This window comes from Xiphophorus couchianus, chromosome 19 (assembly GCF_001444195.1).
Source record: "Xiphophorus couchianus chromosome 19, X_couchianus-1.0, whole genome shotgun sequence".
Classification (NCBI taxonomy): Eukaryota; Metazoa; Chordata; class Actinopteri; order Cyprinodontiformes; family Poeciliidae; genus Xiphophorus; species Xiphophorus couchianus.
This window is the reverse complement of record NC_040246.1, coordinates 3,822,644-3,844,915: the sequence shown is the minus strand read 5'-3', so window position 1 is coordinate 3,844,915 and position 22,272 is coordinate 3,822,644. Positions and strand designations below refer to the sequence as shown.

The 22,272-nt window shown below is 40.8% G+C and overlaps 1 protein-coding gene across 1 annotated transcript; it reads right to left on the bottom strand.

The window, feature by feature from the left end:
- Window positions 1-1,829: 1,829 nt before the first annotated feature.
- On the bottom strand, window positions 1,830-21,013 carry gng2 (guanine nucleotide binding protein (G protein), gamma 2). Its single transcript, XM_028000853.1, has 4 exons — window positions 20,770-21,013; window positions 9,007-9,091; window positions 3,918-4,036; window positions 1,830-2,923 (listed from the first exon to the last, which is right to left on the bottom strand). The coding sequence occupies exons 3-4, from the start codon at window positions 4,002-4,004 to the stop codon at window positions 2,795-2,797; spliced, it is 216 nt and encodes a 71-aa protein (XP_027856654.1). The 5' UTR covers window positions 4,005-4,036; window positions 9,007-9,091; window positions 20,770-21,013; the 3' UTR covers window positions 1,830-2,794.
- Window positions 21,014-22,272: the final 1,259 nt, after the last annotated feature.

Below are 22,272 nucleotides of genomic sequence, written 5' to 3'. Positions count from 1 at the left end.
GTATAAAGTAATTCTGTAAAGCAAAGAAAGTGAACAAGGCTTTAGTATTTCACATGTAATGTTTGTTCCTGCCACGCTTTTACCAACTTCAGCCAAAGTTACTTTACATGTCACTTAAAAGAAGATCACGGAAAGTTTTATTTTGCTCTGGAAAATTATTTTATAGCAAGAAACCCTTCTTTTCTAAAAAGAACTTGGATAATAAACCTCTTGTGGGATCACATATCCTCCTGAGACCCAGAGAAAAAAAAGTTTTTGAATTTTTTTTTTTTACACTACATGACTCTTTGGAGTGGAAAAACATCACTACAATTGAAAAAATTTCAAAACATGTTTTTATTTATTTTTTAGAGTATGTCCTTTGGAGAGGACATCGGGACTCTCTTGTGGCAAATATGAACACATTTCGAGGCCCAGGATGTCATCTCTAAGGACCAACAGGATTTAACACAGTTGCATGCATGGTTTCAGAGTTATGAACAAAAAACCTATGTGCTCCACAGAGGACAAAAATGTATTGCTGGGTCTCAGGAGGATATGGCATGAGGAAATTAATCTTGAGCGTGTCATTTGGATACTTATTTTTTCCTCCCTCTTTTTCCTATGCTCTAATCAAATCTTGTTGATGCATGCATCTGCACTGCAGTTTGTCTTTGCCATCACTCCAGTCAACACGAGGGGAGAAGAGAAGGAAGAAAATCCAGTCACTTGGTAATTAGAAAGGCAGATGCTCTAGCAAGTAATATAACTGTATGTAATATAGTTGGAGTGATGCATATTTTATAGTATACATTATAAAATATTCTGGAATGGACACCAGATTTATGAGAAGGAAGAGTTTTTATCTACTTGCATGTGGCCAGACCTATAGGAGTCTGCTAATCAAGTTGCATAACACGATTTACTGTAACACAATTACAGACCATTGTCCATAAGAGTGCAAGTTTTGTGACTGGCAGATAAGAAGTGCTCAAAATACAAGGAATCACTGGAAAAAAAAAAAAAAGCTAAACATGTTGGGTAAATCAATGCAGCGTATCTCATTGCACTAGCATAATCTCACTTTTCCAACCAAAAGTACAATTTATATTTGATGTTTAAAAAACAAACAAACAAACAAAAAAAGCTCATCCACATGCCAACCAATTTGGGAGGGATGCTAGAAAAAAATGTAGCATGTGCTGCCCTACCATCACAAACATAAGGATTTGCTGAGTACTACTGGGACTTGAACTGGAAATGTGCGCATCCATCAGGTGAGACTAATAGCTCACTCTGAAATCTGATGGCTGCGGCATTAAAATTATAATATGAATAATGAGGGGGGCAGGGGAGAAAAAAGGTCAACAACAAAAAATGTACGTAGCGCATCAGAATCTTGGGAAAGAAACACTCTTCAAACACAAAATGGATATCCACAAATATGGTGGTGGACGTGTGATGCTGTGGGCCTGTTTCTCTTCCAAATATCTCATCGATCTGATATCATGTGAAATGAAACTAAATGTAATTATATCTATTCCACCAATACAATGTTACTTGTTTATTGTCAGCAGTATTTCTAATAGTACCTCTTTAAATTCATCTCAGTAATTGCTCTATATCAAATTAAGTAGCTTGTTTTTTGAATCCCCAAACTAAATAGTAATCCTAGAGCAACAAGTTAGCAACAACAAAAAAGGTTAATTCTGAAATAATGTTAATAAAGCTTTTATCAATACTGGTGAATAAATCTATACTAATAGATGTTTTCAGTTAATATTTTCTAAAGAAAAAAAACAACTACTGATACTAAAAATTTTAAAGAGACATTTGTATGACTATTTTGCACACATAGTGAGAATATTTATTAGGTTTCTACATTCAAAATATGTATTTAGTTGGCCACATTATGAATATTATTTGGTTATTTTGGTTGGTCAGCAGTTCTCTTATGTTTTCACTCGTAGATTGAAGCTGACCTGCGCAATTAAAAGGAAAGGAAGAAGAGTTTGACCTTTTCGTGTTATAATTAATGATACAAACACAAACATGTCGAGCTCACACCACAGCACAGTTTATCTGCTAGTCACTTTGTACAAACAGTAGAAAGAGGGATTGAGTCCGAAGGAGACAAACTGCATCGTATTTGTACGAGTCACAGAAGACTGAAGACTTTCAGACAGGTGTACAGAGAGAAACGTCCCGCGATTTAAAAGAAAAAAGCTTTCACTAACCCATTGGTTTATAAAACAAAAAGAAAGAGCAAAAGATAAAGGCTTCGTCAGTCACCTACATACAGTTATAGAAAGATTATCTCGGTGAAATTGGTAAAAAGGCAAACAACTTAAAAAAATAATAATAACACATTCCAATAATAATCGGGCGGCGTCAAGAGTTTTGGCTGCTTGTCCCTGTGGTGCTTCACCTGATGGTCCCCAAAGAGCAACAAAACAATATCCATGACTTCATCTGTTTTTGAAATTTATACACAATAGAGCCTGAAAACCCGGTCGGTTGATTGGTTTTCCGTCGCGTCCCTGGGTGTTTATCGCTCCCTTCATCTTCCCTTTTCAGTCACCTAAAAGTACAAATCCCTCCTACGTGCCACATATCCTCCAAAAAAAAACAACAACAAAAAAAAACATAACACCCCCTTCATTGGTTACATGTTTACTCTGTTGATTGGATCTCTTTAAATGCCAAGCGTTTGAGAGGACAATGCGATGCCCTCCTATTAGACGATTTCTGCGGGTTCTGAACGTCTGCGTTCAAAGTCCCTCCGACAGCAGGCGGCTGAAGGGCCATGCTGGGTTTACAGGATGGCGCAGAAGAACTTCTTCTCCCTGAATGGGTTTTCTGACGCTGGCACCGGTGACAACAGGGGGTCCTCTTTGGCATGAGCTTCGCAGTAAGACATTAAGTCTGCTGCTGCTTTGGACACCTGGAATTAGACACACACACACACACACACACACACACACACACACACCAAACTAAGTTTAACCAGTGAGCTTTACACTAGAGTTCAGAGTTAAAGCTGTGGAACCTGTTTAGTCTTGGTTCAGAACAAGATTGGTACAAAAGCTTTGGTTTTAAAATTTATCGTTTATGACATCCACAAAAAGTTCTCTAAGTGTTGCTAACATGCTAGGCTACATGAGCTGAAACTCAACAGCAGCTTCATTTGATTTAGTTGTTTTTTTTAAACTAATTTTATATTGCCGTAATGTCATTACGTTAATGATAAGTGGAAAGTATCCTGTGTATTTTTATGTGTACATACAGTCATATCCAATAAATTACACTGTATGTTCTGATAAGGATCATTTACCAGATTCAAAGTACCTTTTGAAAATGTATAACATTTAAGCAGGTATTAAACCCACTTTTCAACAAGGCTACATCTCTGAGATAAACATATATTTTTTTATTGATGACGAAAATGTAATGTTTTCATTATATGTAAGCAGAAAATTATAATTAAAAGAATAAAGGCTTTCAATCATCTGTCTGTGTACATATATTGTGTTACACTTGGTGACAAGGTTGCTGAAATAAATGGACTTTACAAAAACATTCTAATTTATTGAATATTTATTGATTTGAGGTTAGGAAGTATTATATTAACTCCCACTCACAATAAATAACATCTGTCAGCAAAAGGTTGCTTATTTTGATCTTAACCTTTGAAATGCCATAACAATAAATTGGCCCAACAGGTTTCAGAACCTACGAAAATAATAATAATAATCAAACATTATTTGTGATACTTGATAACTTTGATAACTAAGCCGGTCCACCATTTCTAAAAGCACATACTACACAGCAGAACAAGTAGTTCATATCGAGCATATCTGTTGCCATGTCACGGGGCCCACGTTTCGTGGCGGCGCCCCTGATATCGAGTACAAAAAGAACGCATGCAAATAGTTCACCTTTATCCTGTCAATGTTGGCCTCCATCTTCAGCTGCTCCACCAGCTTCCTGGCCTGTGCGATGCTGGCCGTGTTGTTACTCGCCATGGGCGCTCCCGCTCAGTTCCTGTCTGCTCAGCCTGCGTGGAGGAAACAGCGGCTGAAACATCCCAGACATTTTACTGCACTGGGGGGGGTGAGCAGCACTACACCGGCACGCAAAGACGCAGCGCTAGGAGCAGAAAGCCTGTTTCTTATCACATGCCAGTAGAGACACACTTGCACATGCAGATGCAGGCGTGTATTATTTATGGTGGCTGTTGCTAGGCAGCCCCTGACAGTGAGGAGGACGTGGGAGGAAGAAAAAAAAAAAAAAAGGACGGTGACATTTTGTCCAGCATTGTGTTCAAAGTAGTTAGATAGATGAGAAGTACAAGTGGTTTCATAAAAAACTGCCATGATTATAAACAATGGCACAAAGAATGCTGAGTGAGCTGATGGATGTTTGTGTAAAAAAATTAATTTCTTGACCATATTCTTTAAATTTTATTTTACTTTTTCAGAATTATTCAAATAGTGACTCGTCTGTGTTTCTGTAAATTATCATGTATTTTAGATTTTGGTTCGACAACATGGACTTCAGTCGCAACTACACCATTTGCTGTTGCCCTCCGTTTAGAAAAAAAAAAAAAGAGACAAATCAGTGTCTGCAGTTGATGCCTATCAAAATGCTGTAATACACATTCTCCTCTAGTAGGTGGCAATAATGTCAACATTACCAGCATCAAAGTTTAACAGAAGAAGATTCCCAGAGCGGTTAAAGCAGTGTAAGAGCAGCTGAAACACGAACCTCATTCTCTCAACTAAAACGTTCTTCCGCTTACATTTAAGGTTTATTGGAAACAGACCCACTCTGAAAAGTGTTTGTCACAAAAAAATAGATATTTGCTTGGAGGTGTTAAACACAGCTGGAAGTCTCAGTGCTTCCAAAATACCTGGGTAAATGTAATAATGCACATATAGAGTAGTTTTTTATAGGTGATAATAGATGTGTTATTGAAATCTCATGACATAAGATCTCCTAGTTTTAAACAACCACAATTCTCACATAGTTAGCATCTGACTTTGTTTGGTCGCTATTGGCTTATTGTCCAAAATACAAAAGTGTGTATCTTTCGTATCTACATAGATACTTCATCGTATTTATATTTTAGACTCATATTTTTAAGTAAGAGAGGAAGTTGTTCTTGAATGATGGACAAGACCAAAACATTGCAACGCGTTAGCCCTGGCAATGTGAATGCTGCTAACACTTTGCCAATGTTTGCTAACTGGCAAACTGTTAGCTGCTGATGACACTGAAGTTAGCATCTGCTTCTTTTTGTATAATCATCCCGTTTTTTTTTGTAATCTGAATGTGTTATACCCCAACAATCTGCTAGAAAATGTCCCATAAGGTGGACACTATTATATTTAAAACTATGCCTTTTATCAGTCAGTGACCACATACCGTACATTACAGTTACCTTATACAGTTTAGTTTGTTCAGAACTGCTTTCCATAAAGTGTTGTCTACAAAGTGTACGGTGCTAATTTACACCCCCATGTTCGATTTTACAGATCAGGGTCTCAAAAACAGCATCCTCCTCCTTCGTGGTGTTAGATCAATCATCCCTGCGTCGCTCTCCGTCATCGGTGTGTGTGTGCACTGTGGTGTGACTCAGTGTGAGGTCAGTGCTGACCTCAGCAATCTATGTATATTAATGTTCCATGGTAGCAAATCTGCTCATCTGGCTGAGGGAGCTACTGTATTAATTAAAAACCTAGCGTCGGGTACCAACAACAAGGCAATAAAAAGTTATCTTTTTAAAAAACAAAATTTTTTCCCGTCAATTCAGTTTCACTAATCACATGTCAGAATGATAATTTGGACGTTCTGGACTTTTCTGCTATAGCATAGAATTACACAGTGCTTCCCCTCCTCCACCTGTTGCTGGAAACCTGATTGAAAGAAGGCTTTTGCCCAACAAATATTATGACTGGAAGAAAATGTACTTGGAAATAACATGAAGTTGGACATGGTGTTGCAATTAAAAGAGTGACAGCCGTTACTCTTAACTCTGTTATAGACTCTTATGGCACTGTTTTACAAGCTGACTACCAGAGCAATAGTCCATCTAATAATTAAAGAGTTGACTTGTGTAATTCAATAACGTGTGGAATTACAAAAATGCTTCCTCCCCACGCCGATTAGCACACACTGATGTAAAGTTAATGATCAAAACACATCTATTATTCGCTTTTCAGTAGCTAAATATTGGCATCATTTAGCTTTTCTCTCCTTTTTTTTAGAAGACTTTACTGAATACACCACAATTATTAAAGTTTTTCAAGGTAGTTTTCTGTGCAGAGAGGTTGGACTTAATCTCACAGTCAAAGTTTAATTCTGGTCTGTTCGAAGCATTTCCAGCTGGAACATCTCTGAAAGTCGTCAGTGCAAACCCAGCGGCAGCTTGAGGAGGATTCCTACAAAGAACCCGCGGTAGACCGAACATCGTGTAACCTAAACAGTCGCTGCAGCCGAACCATCCTGGTTGTTGTTAGTCTGACGAGTTCAGCTCCTTGTACGGGCATATGCTGTCAAACAGGAAATGGAAAGATTTATTGGAGTTGTTTAAAATGGGGTCCAAACTTACTGCAAGAGCCCAAAGATCAGAAATCAGACCTCGAGTTTCACACAGCAAGGTCGTGATATTGTTTTATCACTCGGGGGACGTCGAAACGGGACACTGCATCTTCAGACTATTGATAGTAATTCATGTCACACTTTAAGGTTTCTGGGATGCCTGCCGAGAAGTAGGTCTTCCATTTTTACGCAAAACACTGTCACAATAGCCCATTTTATGAAGATTTGTTCACTCTTTCTTCTTTTTTTTTTAGCTGAAATAGACGGTCATAAACTAATAAACTAACAGCCAGGTAAAAAAAACCCAGTTGTTTTCTCACACATTTTAGGACACCACAAGTAGCACGCAACCACATCGGTCAAAATAAATGATAATGGGCTGACGGCTAAGTTAACTTAGCATGCTAAGATAAACTTTTAACATTCCCATACGTACGGTAATTTCCTAAACCTCTACACCATGAAACAACCTTTATATTTTACCGCTGGACCTGCAAACTTGAGAGATTATGAGGAAATTGTAAACTAAAACTAAATTTTAGATTTGTGTTGTTAAATCTAATCACTAAACATTTCTAAGATACTCACTAAACTACAACGTAAATAGCAAGTCACGTTTCACCTGCTTCTGTTTCCTAACAAGCAACAGTAGGTAAGACATAATGAATACATAACCGAAACTTATGAGCCACACCGGTCACTGAAGATCAGAATTTATCAGCTCTGATTAGTGGTCAAATATTGAAAAACCTGATTTTATATGCAGTAAAACTAAAAACTACCACCATTTTCAGTCTATAAATGCATTGGTTAAAACACCTGTTCTTTGATTAACTTTTCTGAGTTTGGTAAAAACCAGATGGAGTTTAGGGACAAGAGTTTGATCTTCTGCCCTTGTCCTAGAGCAAATATGACTTGATGAATAAAGGCAATTGTCTTTATTTTGTAGAGGATTCTAAACTATTTCCTTTGCCAATGAACCTGCAGCACGTCTTTTAATCTTCGACGAGTTATTTCGAAATCAGTTGAGATCAGCTGTTGCTAAGACGTGGCTGTAAGAAGCAGTTTGTGAGGTTTGAACAGTTTACTGGCGCTACATGTTGCTTCATCTGCATTTTTTTACCGTGCTCCTTCAGTTCATGTCACGAGCTGCGTTTCTATTACAAATGTTCAAAGTCAATGTTCTGCTAAAGTTGAAAAAAAAAAAACAACACAAGTTTGTAATTGTGGTGTTTCCATTAAATAAGAAACACGATTAAAATCCCACGTGAATAAGTTTGTTTATGCCAAAAGTTGTTAAAAATCATGCCAGGCCATCGCCCTGCTACCACTTCCTGTCGTCTTCTTCGTCTTTTCCATCAGTAGTAACATCTAGCTGCTGATCATGTTGCAGGGTATGATACTGTTGGATCTGGTCGTTTTGATTACCTGCAGTTGTTTGCCGATCGTGTCTCGATTGGTTTTGTCTGTTTTGATTATCTACATCTTCAGTTTGTTCACCGATCGTGTCTCGATTAGTTTTGTCTGACTGGATGTAGTGGACCGCGTTGCTTCTGCTCCTCCATAATAACACTGGAAGCGAAAGGAGGAACGTCGTGTCCGTGTCGTTTTTCCCCTTTACAGGGTTATCAATCACGTGACTCGCGTGATGTGGAAAAAAATGTTTCCATCGCAGTTTTGCCAAAAATACTAATTTTGATGCAGCCGAAAAAACAACTTATTTTAGCGCAAAAGGTTTTTAAAATTTATATATTAGTTTTTTTCTGAGTTTTTTTCCGAAATTATCTTGTTTCTATTGAGCAAATTTATTATTTAATTCCAATTTGCACAACCATAAGGTCAATGGAAACGCAGCGACAGTCTCTACTTCATGCTGTTCCTCCAAAATACAGGCTGGAATATTAAATTGTGTGAGACAAGGTCTGGCAGCCAAGTGTTAGGTATTCGTTTTGAGATTGACACTCACAGATCACAGAAATTGTTTTTTTGTTGTTATTGTACGAACTCGCTCACTACAATACCTACCTCGACAATTTGAGAACAAAAGATAGCGGTACTAAACTGAGAGCCACCCTGCTGCTTAACGTCAGTGGAGTTCCTCCCTGACACTCTCATATCTGCAGAGAGGCGGCCGAAGAAATGGTGACGTTAAGCAGATCCTCCGTCTGGAATGGCCGACGTCCTAAAGGCAACAAGAAGGGGCTAAACTACATGAAGTATGACTTGTAGTCTGGAGTGTTTCAGCTTTAATGTGGAAAGTGATTCTCCCCTCTCCATCTGCTGCAGTGAAATGTTTTCATGTTTTCTCACCAAACTGATTTCTGCAGGAATTTGGTTGGGCCGCAGCCTGACCTCCTCGCAGATCATTCATGCTTTAAGACAAAAACAATCAGCTTTATGCCGTGTTTTATTGCTTTGTCTTACCTTGTCTGCTTGCTCCTCCTTACGCCTCCTGCCCTGGTGTCTGCCACCCGCTCGGTCAGAGGCTTGTGTCTGCCACGCTCTCCGTCTGCAGGGAGGAAAATGGAAACAGAGGAAAAGAGAGGCTGAATCAGAGCGCTGCACAAATTTGTTTCTGCATTCCAGATGCATTCCTCTAAACCTTTTATTACGTCACCCATAAGAGATATTCATAACAAAAAAAAATGGTTCTCTCTTTTAGAGAGAATAAAGAAAAACATTTTCCCCACATGTAACAGAGAAATTTAGCTTTTAGTGACAATAAAATGTAGGTTTCGGAGCTGTGTTTTAAAGAATCAGTGTAGAATAATCCAGCTGAAATCTTAAAATATTTAAGACTCTATTCAGAAACAGACATTTAATTTAACTCTGACTCACCACGATCAACTTTAAGAATATTTCATGGCGTTCAGAAAGTGTGAAATCCATAATGATTCTCTAAATATGCAAAAAAGCAACAGAAGGCTTGTTCTTGGCCCAAGTGACAGTCTTATTTTCGCCCCATGGCGCCCCCTAGGTCATGTCACCCACAGTAGAAAGCCACAAGAGAGAAGAAGTAAAGCACACGGCCAACTTTATTTTTAAAATATATTTTCCAGGGACATGATGCCATTTTATAGTGCAATCACATAACTAAATACCTTCAGTTGTATTTCAAAAACTGTCTTTGAATCATAGCCGTATCTGACACCTTGAAATTGGCCACTGTCTCTTTAAGAAGCTCCAACGCTCTCCGACACTTCCCCCTTCTGCATGTCATGACAATACTCCTCCATGATGCCGTTTGTAACCGTTCTTAGGAGCGTCGGGCTGAGAAGTAGTTCGTATGACGAACTCGGCAGACATGCAGTTCCGTTTGCTCATCGCTGCTGCCGCTAGTCTGTAGGACTTTGCAGCAAGAAGCAAAGCTTTCGGTAAAGAGGAGGCGCTTTGTGAGAGCAAGTTTTCAGCTGAATGGCTGCCACAGGAGATTCAAGGATTTCTCACACAAGCATGAATGAATCAAGGCAACACTCCAGGTAACTTGTAATGTAGTTTTAATGTTACCACATTACAACATGATGTAGAGCTCAAAAAAGTTGATATTACCCACCATTTAAAATGGAAGTATTTGAAATCTGAAGATGATGATAGGAATAAATACAAAGCAAGTGCATATTTAGACTAAGCTTTTGTAAGGCTATACGGATTTATTTTTGCTTCCTGTTCACACTAAATAAGTGCAAAGCAAAGTGGAGAACAAGAAAAGAAGCTGATGCCTGTTTTGGCAACTTAAGCCTAATGGGAGTCAACTTTCAGTAAGAGCACAAAAGCATTTCCCAAAATGTCAAACTGGCCCTTTAGGTTTCTCTTCTCTCCGCGCTGACACATACGTTCAGCTTCTCTCCTCCAACTTCTCTGCTTTCAGATTCATTCGTAAAGCATGTGTGACTCTGCGCCTCCGTCCTCGGCTGCCTCTGATAAATGGACCAATTACCGCGCATCAGTAGCTCCACCAAGGAAGGGAATCCCACCCGTTATAAATCAGGGCAGGATGCAACATTAAAGCGTCATTACAGAGAGGGATCCATTAACAAAACCTCAGCAGCAACACCGGACCAGCCTCCGGGCCAAAAACATTCACGCAATGTTAGAGCTGCTTAGGGAATAACAAAGGCATAAAAAAATTAGAGATGTTAGAGGAGCACTTTTGATTGAGACAATATGCTGAATGGCTACTTTGTGATATAAATATGATTTCATTGTTCACAGACAGAGAATGGGAATATATAACCCACTGTTTGCTTTGGGTCTTTATCAATTGAAGTTGATATATGGCCAATTTGAAAGCTTTCCTAAGAAAATGTGCAAATCATGTCATCTAGAACAGAGTGAAGGGAGCACCTTTCCCTTTGACCTCTGAACCTTAAGGATACATGGAAACTGGTTGAACTGGTTTCTACTGGTCCGATACGGGGTAATACATTGAAAAGAGAATGTGTGTCAGACTTCAGACTGGGCTTACAGTGGCAATAACCCAGGGTGGCAATTTTTCGGGGGTACAAAAGATTTGTCTTTTTTTTTAAAGAATGCGTGTTTTGCAATATTGTATCTTATATAAACTCTCAAGACGATATCAGGTGAGTTCTATTAATATTTTAGTGTTTCTATAAATTCAAACAATATTCAATGATTTGAAAATAATGAAGATATTTTTTAGTGAATTGGGCACCAAAACTGGCTCCAGCCCAGAGGCCTAAATCCTTGTGAATCCGTGAATCCCTGCTTAGCACACACAAAGAAAACATTCTTAGATGCACAAGCACACGAGTCAAGACAAGAAACAAGCAGCGTTGCTCAAAAAATAACGCAAACCTTTAAGTAGCTCAAGGTGGGAACCTGCTCGTCATTGCCCAATATGTTTTTTCCCCCTTCTAAACACATTTGTTCACTTACTTATTGCAGCATAAGGTGCTTTTATTGTTCCTAAAAACTCTACAAGTCATTCTGAGGTCTGTGCAAACGCACTTATCCCTATTATTATTGACTTTGACCTTTTCTCCTTGGAGATGAATTCACGTGACAGTCACATGATCATAACTGGTTCACGTTGTATTTGTTCAGGTCTTGTGCAAACGAACAAACACAGAGAGCATGGCACGCATCAGACCATAATGACGTTTGCTCTCTCGTGTCTGTACTTTGGCTGGTAACCAGGTGAAAACGTTGAATTAGTCGAGCAGAAGTGCGTCGATGTTTCCTGGCGCACAGAACCGCAACGCTCCAATCGCGTATTCTTTTGTTTTGCATTACAAAACTGCTAAAAATATATATATATATATATATATTCATAGGCACAAAAACAAGCAAGCTAAAATGTGGTTAATCTTTTAAGCTTCTGTGTGTTTAAAAAGGAAGGCTATGTTGTAAGCTGAGTGGGTTGGGTGCTCAACCAAAGACTCTTCAAACAGACTGGGAGTACTGGGAGCAGTCGTCGTTCCTTGGACATAAAGGCAATAAATTGATCTACTGACACGGAAGTTAATATACTTTTATTTTTAAATTAAAAAAAACATCATTGTAGTCTTCACATTGTGCAAAAGAAAACGAAATAAAGAGGTGTTGCCGACTGATGATGCTCTCATATTCTTTTTAGATCAGTTCACTGCTGCAAAGGCAAAAAAAACGAGAACATAAAAAAAATGGAGGAGATGGCAAATTATTCCTCGAAGAAAAGAAGAAGCTGTTGAGCTTAGTTTCTGAATGAACAGTTTCGCATCATCGCAATTATCAAGATCACGGGATGAGAAGCGAAGACAACACGGACGTGTAAGCGCATTTCTTGAATTGATTTTCTTCGACTTGGCGGTTTTCGTTCCCTCCTTTGACGTCGGCGAAGCGCCTCGAGCCGAGCTGCGCGGAGAGGAAAATCCATTTCCCTCCCATGTTCCAGCCTTCTGCTTCCCATCCCTCCCTCTGGGGCTGACAGGTGTTCATTGAAGGAGCAGAACCCGTCCACACCTCCCACGCTTGCCCCAGTATTCTCTGCCCTGCTGCTAAGACCACTGAATCAATGTGACCCCCTCCGTCATCCTTCCCTTGCCATTTGGAGACCTTTTTTTGAACCTCCTCCCCTGGGACCTCAGGGGGTCTGTGTTCATCTCGAGGCCCTCTGCTGATGTGATTATAGCTCAGGGTGTTGCTGACTTAAAGAGTGATTAAGCACGGCTGGAAATATCCTGGCGGAGATATAATTCCTGACCTGTGGAGAGAGTGACGATCATTCGCGTTCTGCTACGCACGCCGCCTCCCTCTCTTTATTTATACCTCTTCTCTGTCTTTACGCTGTGCGAAAGGTACGGCAGCCAGGCAGGGGGTGTTCTGCCCTCCGCCGTGCCCAGGGTGTGAAATCGGAGCGTGATAATTAAAAATGTGTCTCTCGCTAAGCCATCTGGACCCTGGAGAACAAGTGATTAACCTGCAAAAGGTCTACAGGGATGGCAAAGAGGAAGGAAGCAACTGCTCCGCAGAGTTATCTTAAGGCTCCTTTAAAGCCTTGTGAATACTAAATTTGCTGTACTTGGAAATCTTTCACGCTTTTTTCATTTGTCTATGGCTACAACGACGGCAGATTTTATTCAGAAACAATCACTTCCTGCTTTCAGACCAGCAACCAGCAGAAAAGTGGTTCTACTTTGCTTCCTACTGAAATACAGTATTTGTCTCTAAGCTGCGATGCAGGGGCTGGTTTTAACACAACTGTATCAGTCCAAATGAGGATCACTAATTTGTTATATTTGGATATGTAAACATGAATTCACCTGAAACCAAAATCCAGACATCCACGTCAAACACATCCCTTAGTTTTGTGCCTCTTAAACTTTTTCCACATTTTGTCGCCTATCGACCGCAAACTTCATAGTGTTTTACTAGGACTTTATGGCCAAAACCAACAGAAAGTAGAGCAGAACTGTAAACTAGAAAAGCTTCTAAAACATTGGAAAATACAGACTACATGTGTCTACCAACTTTGTACATCTGGAAACTTATTTGCGGAACTTAATTTCAATCAGACTGGATTATGAGTCGAGTCTTATTGACTCGTAGTCCACAAATTTTGACTGGACCTTTATAACTCCGGGTTTAGACGAAAGCATATACAAAGGTGTGCAAATTGCAGCAGCTTGCGTCCCATAGACTGATTTTTTGTGTAGTTGACCAAGTGCAGTTTCATTTTTAGAAGGCACAGCTATTACTGGGAAATTAAGATCGTCTTGCAATTGAAAATGTTAGGTACAACACAATGTATTCGTCTTTTGGTTACCAGGTTTTTGTAACAGATGCAACAAGGTGCAAACGGGCAGCAAACATCGAAACCCAACTTAAAAAGTTAACGACACATGCCCTTTGGCGAGAGAGTGGTATGTCTGACGCTGGTCGCTGCAGATAGATGCTAGCCTCCCCAACTCCTCCACTGTGAAAAATGAATCAGTCAGTGAATTCACACACTGCTGACTGACTTCCTTCTGCTTACATGTTGCTGCGGTGAACAATAATAAGGCATGATTATCTTATAAAAGTATCACAGCTTCCAACTTCTGGTTTAGCTGAAGAATGCTGGGTTAGGGAGTGTAGCAGACATAATTTGCTCTCTGGGTGAACCAGGCTGCCGTAGATTTATTTATTTTTTTGGTCATTTGGAAGAAATTTCCATTTCATGAGCATCGCAACAAAAGATTTCTCCTAACCTGAAAATAGGCGTGACTGCTGCAAAATTTCTAGAAGTGCTACATAGCTGACGCAGAAATTACTCAGTAATAAAATTACTGAAACTCATGCTACAGTTTGCAGACACTGTCTGTGCTGATGAATCACGAGTCAGATATTTGCAATGTTTGGTTCCAGCGGCACAGCAGTTCAACCTATTTTCTATTAATTTAGCCAATGTAGGTCTAAATTTGTGGTGAGACATGATAAAAATTATCTAATTAATTTAATTTTGATCAAGTACATTTCTATCAAATGGTTGTACTTCCTGGTTTTCCAAATAAACCTGGGAAAACCTTCTAAGGTTTCCTAGCTAGCGTTAGCTACAAGATTGTTATAGCTAACGCTAGCTGTGGTTTCTGAAAACTGTACACTTGTGCATTACCGCCATCCAGTGGTCTGGAGTTTGTACAATGTGTCCTTTTGTTTTAAAGTATTTGAATATATTTTGTGGGGTTTTTTTTATCCCTGTATTTATTACTGTTTTTGTGTATTTTGCATGAAAATGTTGATTACATGCATTTTCCCAATATTGACCCAATTTTAAAAATAAACAAACTTCATGCTTGAGAAAGAAATGCTACAGATGGTTTAACAAATTAAATTAAACGCACCACTATTTTAAAATGTTATTTATTCTGTAATTTAAGTAATGAAATTGTACATGTTAAAATCACAAGTCAAATATATGAAAAATATATACCAACATACTATATGGAAAGGCATGAAAAAAAACGGGAAAGAAACGGGAGTTACTTTATATATCCCTGACAAAGACGAACTAAAACTTAAGATTTTTTTATGAATGGAAGTTACTATGTAAAAAAAATACCAGCAACAATGCCTGAACATGTGGTAACACTCACAGGCAGCGTCGTCACAGTGACCGTACCGTCCTCCGTCATGAACCAGCAATAACCACACCATGACGCCCTGCAAGGTCACTCTGAAACCAGAGGCAGCAAGTTGCTCACTGACTCATCTAAAGTCAGATTTACTGAGCTGAGTGAGGATATAACCAACGAGATGCTCCAAAGTGGCTTCACCACCGACTGCAGTCAGAAGAAGTGACTTCAACCTGACCTCCAGAGTTGTCAGGAAACTCAAGACAATATTGACTACAGAATGTAATACAGCACGGCCACCTGCCCTTGAATATGAGAAAGGGACACCTGTCCCTCGTGTGCACAGAGCGGTGGGACAGCGAGAGCCAAGCTGTTAGGTTGTTATACGCTGCAGAGGTCATGCTGGGAGTGACACTGAGCCTCCTTCACTTTCAGAGCTTTGGGACTTGAGCAGCAGGCAACGGCTTCACGTTTTAAAAAGTTAGACCTGCTGTAATCTTCATAACGGCTTTAAAAACTCTTGAAGGTGAAATGCTTCAGAGGATGTTTTCACACCTGGTAGTTCGGTAGACTCGGTTCGATTAGGGACCAAAATTGCAGCACCTGTTGCATTTTCGGATGGCGTGGCTTGCTTGTGAAGCGAACCACACCCTTTGAAAAACCTGTTCCCAAGTACCACAGAAATAAATTACACAACAACTTCTGAAGAAGACATGAGCGCCACTTCCTCCTTCACAAAATGTAAACAAACACGGAGAGGCGTCAAATTCTACCAGCTGTAGAATTTCTCTTTTGTCTTTAGTAAAAGATTACAAGCCATTTCTAGACTCTCACGTTTGTTTTGGTTGTATTTACCCAGAATGTAGTCCACTTTCTGTTTTTGGAGCATTCTCCAAACCTCTTGGCATCCTCATGTTCACTAGGAACTGAAACCTAGGTTTGTAGGCGGACCAGAGTTTGCTTTTTTTTTTGGTCCCCAAACGAACCGGACTTTCTAGGGAAACAAACTAGAGTTCGATTAAAGCGGACTAAGCAGATGTGAACGCACCCTAAAAGGAAGGAGTGCTTTTACGATAGTTGATGTCCACACAACTTCCCTGTTAGCTAGCAACATGAAACTGATGGTACTATCGCATCGACTGTAGGCAATGACATATATTAATTAGCTGTAGACTGGAAAATTGTTGTCATCAATCAATCAATCATCAACCAATCAAATTGTATTTGTATAGCAGGTTTCAGCAACAAGGCATTTCAAAGTGCTTTACATCATAAAAACACAAAGTCAACAAAATCACATTTTGCCGTGATTACACATCAGATTATTGATTTATGTTTTATGATTTTAGTTCAAGAGCAACTCTAAACAGCTGGGTTTTTAGTCTAGATTTAAAGGAACTCAGTGTTTCGAGTTCGAGTCAAATTTTCGGGTCACAATTAGTGTAAAAAACATGAAAACCATGGATCCTGCTGCCTTATTCCACCGGTTAAGGCTAATACTGATGACGTAATGGTATAGGGGACATGTTAAGAGACATATTTAGTCTCTTAACACCTCTTAAGATTCATTTCAACATCACCGCTTATCTGAGTATTTTTGCTGACCATGTCCATCTTTCATGACCACATTGTGCCCGACTTCTCAAACCTGAAATCCTCTCAACCAAGTTTCTTGAAGATGACGATGAACCCACTTGTACGCCGACGGCTTCCAAAGTGATCAGACCTCATCCAATCCAGGAGAACATCTTTGAGAACCCATCGCCATGCATGTCAGTCTTTTTTAAGAGTACTTCCTCACTTCCTTCTCTTGTTTTCTCTGCCTCTTGGTCACACCAGCTCTCCCTCGCTCCTTCGATTTGCCTGGACACCTGTGCCACCCTCAGCGTGCCACGCCTATCCTGCCGGCTGCATGAACGTGCATGTGAATATCACACGCGTCTGTGTGCTTGTGAGTGTTTTAGGTTAATCTAGGTCCCGCAGGCAGGTGGGTGGGGAGGGGGGCCAGGAAACGGTGCCTCCGCTGGGAGTCAGGCAGGCAGCGGGGTGGAAAGTCATTGCTCCAGGGAGCCCAAATGTGTTCTGTTATGTTTATTAAATCAAACATGTGCAGCCTGGTGTGGGGCTTCTTTGTTGCATCCAAGCAAGTGACAAAGGAATGTTTTTTTCTTTCTCTGAAATATTGACTGCAGATGACGCAGAAAAACACAAAAACAAAGGTGGAGCCAGATATCACTGCTCTTTTTTTTTCTCCTCTTCAAATGCTACCCAGCAGTTTGTTGCGCTCACTGAAACGACGTTTAGCTTTGACTTCCTTCTGTGTGACAGATTAGGTTTCAATCAGCCTTGTTTTTGGTTCGCTGCGCTCCCTCTGCTTCAGTTGTCACGAAGAGCGCAAACAGGATGTCTCTGCATTTGGTTTGAGATGTTAGAGTCATTACAAACGTCAGGGATGGCTCGGTACTGCAGGGAGAGGCGATCGGACCGTTTCAGGCTCCGACTTGCGGACTAACCGGTGTGGATACGTTTGAGAACTATTTCAGTCCACGGTGACGGGGAATCGCTTTGACTTTTTCATTTGTTATAAGTCCAAAGCTTTGGGTTAACGTGTGGTCTGAGTGTTAACCGACTTTGGACAAATTTTTAGATTGTCATGAAACTTTTATTTAAGAATTAGATTAGATCAGCCTTAGATCAGGAACCGGGCAACAGAAGACTTACAGGACGTTGCAAAAGCCCACATGTGAGGTTTTCTGCACTTTGCCACATCACAACCACAAACCTTAAGGCAAACTGTTTTGAATTTCATGTTTCCATCAACACACAAGGCGTTGAATGATTGCTGCGTGGGAAGAAAAGGATTGCTTTCAAACATTTCTACAAATTCAAATCTAAGAAAGATGTGTCGTTTTGTTTTGTCTTTGCAGCAAAATGAAAGGCCTGATGCGACTGGCTGTCCGCGGTTCAGGGGGAGAGGTTGCTGCGACGTCAGCGACTTAATGCGATCTCACAGCTTTCTACTAAATGGAAGCTGATTGCATCTGAATTTGAATGAATGCAAAATGACTGTGATTCTGTCAATGCAACTGGAATGATTTAATGTATAATGTATATTTTTATTTTTGGGAGAAAACCCCCCAAAACAAAGCATTTTGAGACATTCGTTGTGAATCAGAACTGTATAAATAAACCAAAGGAACTGAATTGAAATTTTTGCCCCCCCCTTTTTTTCTTCTTTTTTGGAAAATAGTTCAGACATCTTTAGAGTGAACTGCCATTTTCAAGGCTTGCAACTGAATCTCACCTGGATTTAGGTCAGGACTTTGTTTAGGCCCTTTCAAATGCGTGACTATGCTTTGATCTAAATCATTGCATTGCATCTTTTCAGGTTTTCTTCCAGGATCAACCCATGTTCAGCTCCATCCAGCTTCCAACTTCAAGCTTTAACCAGCCTCTGTGCCGCCGCCTGCAGAAACTCCTTTCCCACAAAATAATGCCGTCACTGTCAAGTTTTGCTGCGTATTTGGATCAAATGTAAAAACCGGAATCTCACGATGAAGATGAAGGCGACACACAAAAACAAGAAGCGGAGCGAAAAGAGATGAGACAGGACCTGAGGAGAGCAGCTGGAAGGGAGTAATGAACAGCAAGAACTGACAAGGAGTGAAGAAAACAGGCTGACATAACGGCTAGGGAGGAGATTAGTGACATGAAGCAGGTGAGAACAAATCAACAGAGTGCTGTGTAGCAAGACGAGGACCTAAATGAATGAAGGAACTTATTTCCCAGAGATTTAATGCATTTAAAATGACGCCGGGACTCGAGACGTGACCCGAAGAACTTGAGGCCTGGCAACCGTAACCCTAAAACTACAGATATAGATCAGACGGTCTAAGTTGAAAGTTGGTGAGATAAGTCTTTCTCTCTCAGTTTAGACTCAAAAGAAAATTGTTGTCTCATAGAGGACATAACCAATTAATCACATGATCAATTAAAACGAGCTTTTCCTCTTTTCTCTCTTTCTACCAAAAGCTGGATGACGAAAGTCTTGAGTCAACATCAACTTTGTTCACAGAGACTTCATAATTCATTTTATTTATCGTTTCTGTTGTCTTGTTAATCTATTTTGGATATTTGAAATGTCTTCCAGGTCCAGAGTTTAATCTTCACTCTAATTTAAAGCTTACTGCAGAATGTGTTCTTGCGTTATTTTGCCGTTATTATATCACTTGAACACGTCAGAAACAACAATGTTCCCGTTTAAGGCAATAACTTCTGGGACAATTTATCGTCCAGGAAACTTTGTTGCTATGCCAGGTCTGGTCTCATATCATAGCTTTAGGATGCTTCAGTGGAGAATGAGTGGAAGTGTAGAAATCCACGTTAACTGCATCTTCACTCGGATTCAGCTACTAGTTTTTAAACCTTTATGTTTCTTTCTGAACCCTTTCATCGTCACAGGGTAAAGTCGACTACTCTTCAGAAAACCTCCACTGTGAGTATGTACAAAGAGCACTGAGCACAAATGCTGAAGTGGCCCGAGCCGCAGCATCCTGTTCATCACCCCCCACGCCGTCCCTTCGAGGACCAAGACTTCTCCTGTGGTTTCCACAGCAACATTCGCACACACAGTCTTCAGGACTTCTGTTTCCTCAAACTGGTGGCTTTTTGCCTCTCTGTTGTTCTTTTATTTTAAAGTGGACATCTATTCTGACAGTCAAGAGGTCAATCATTTTCTTCATCCCGTCTGCGTTCCGTCTGTGACATTTGACCCCTCTCACGGTGCCGATCGCTTCCTGGGCTTGTTTACCGCGGGTCTCCTCCGGTCTGAACCCCCGGTGAGTCCGAGGCCGCCGTTTGTATTCTAGATGCGCTCCGGCCCGCCTGGACGTGAGCGCTTGAGTAATTTATGACTCACGGCTTGCGCTCGCCGTGGGCCCCGTGGAAAGCAACACCACTGGGCCGACTTAACGCGAGCAGAGCTCGACGAAGCCTTCGTGACGAAACAGAACGGAGGCAGGGGTTAGGGTGGTGGAGGGGCTGAAGAGGCACGTCTGCGTTTTGTTGTCTTGGATTTCTGACAGTCGTGCGGTGTCTGCTGAGCGACGTAGGAAACCAACCAAACAACCAAACAACCTCCTTCTCCTCCTTGTCTGGACATCCGCCTGGAGCTGGTGTGTGGTCAACGCGGTTCTTCTCACCAGAAAACCTCTCACTATGCCTGAACCCAACACACTGCCGTTTCTACCTCCATCCCCAGAAGCAGATGTTCCTCTGGCTTCACTTTCTAAGGGCTACCCAATGGTGAGGGGAGAGAAAGAACGAACGAAAGAAAGGGGAGTCCATTCTTTATTTCTTTCTCTCCTCCCACCTCCCCGTCGCCGATGCATGGAGAGAGGAGAGACGTCGCCAGGGCTCAAAGCGGGGAGAATTTGACTGATTTCATTGGGACTCCATGATGCCGACCAGCCAGTGGCATCAATCTCAAAACGACAGCACGGACACGAGGAAGCCCTCCTCTTCCTCCTCCTTCTCCTCCTCCTCCAGAACACAACCTGTTTTGGTTCAAATTTACCCACATACCACTTTTTAAAAAAAGAGAGAGAAAGAAGAAAACATATTTTTAAATTCCTACCTTTCTTTAGGTTTTTTTTCCTCTCTTTTTCTTAGCGAAGCCCCCACGCATCCAGCGCTGTGGAGTAGTATCCACACACTCCGTTGGCGAGCGAGGCGAGGCGAGCAAAGTACATCCACACACACACACACACACTTCTCCCTCCGTATCTCTCTCTCTCTCTCTGTTTCTCTCTCTGTTTCTGCTCCAGCTGAGATCCCCGCTGCCTCCCTCCTCTCCGCTTGCCGAGTCTCCACCCTCCGGCTACAACCCGCTCCGGCTGCAAGACGCTGTAAGCCGCCGCTCTTCCTCCTCTCTCCCTCTCTCTCTCTCTCTCTCCCTCTCTCTCTGTTTCTTTTCTTTTCTTCCTAATCGGAAACGCTCGCGCTGTCTCTCAGAGGTCCACCGGAAGAGCTCACGCGGCCTGCATAAACAGTTGCTGTAAACAAGATTCATACCGGCGTGTTGTTGATTTAAGTAACATCATTTTTTTTTTTTAAAAGAAAGAAAAAAAATGATAACCTCAACAACATCCTGTGTGGCGTGCATACTTGTGCCCCTGCCAAAGCGGAAGCTTTTAATCTTTTTAATCTACTTCCATGTCACAGTGAAGCTACAATAGTTCATAATAATACTAATAATAAAAAGAGAGAGAGAGATAGAAGTTGAGACAGAAAGCAGCTGTACATCTGGATGCTCTGCTGGCCACGTTGATTTGAAATCATCTTGATCGAGTGTGCAGTTCTTTGCTGTATTTTTTTCCCCCAAAATAATTTTGTTTCGCCTTAAAACGCCCGACTTTAAAAAGTAAATCTTGCTCTAGTTTCTAGTGCAAATATTTTACCACACTTGAAAGTAACTCGCAGGTTTCAGCAAGAAGTAGGAGCTTGTTTCAAGTAAATAGTTCCTTAATTTTCCATTAGCAGGTTATTTCACTTGTACGGAGACATTTGAAGTGAAATGACGTGCCAGTGGAACTGATACGTTTTCATCAAGCCTGTCTTATTTCAAGTGTACTAAAATATTTGCACTGGAAACTAGACAAAAACCACTGTTGCATAAAACAAGACAAAGTTGCGCAAGAAAATGGTAAAGTAGAACAAAGCCTTTTTTCAAAAAACACTCTGAAAAGTGTGGTGTGCACTTGTGTTGCGCAGCGTACAGCCAACTTCGTCTCCACCAACAAACGTTGCTCATTCTGAGTCAGATTGGATGGACACTCTTTGAGTCCTGATGCTTCATTTAATCTAGCTTTGGCCTTTGACTAGACCACACTAGTGTGTGCTTTGATGGACAGCAACATGTTTCGGTCTCATGCTCGAGTCTTTTGCAAGTTTTCCTCCTGTATTTAGCTCCATCTATCTCCCCATGAACTCTAACACTGTCCCTGCTGAAGAAAGGAAAACCCCACAGCATGCTGCTGCCACCACCATATACGCTCCTGGTGGTGGGTTTTCTGCTCAACTACACTTTTCTTCTAATATCTGTCCACAAATTCTCCCATCTGAATCACGAATCTCGACA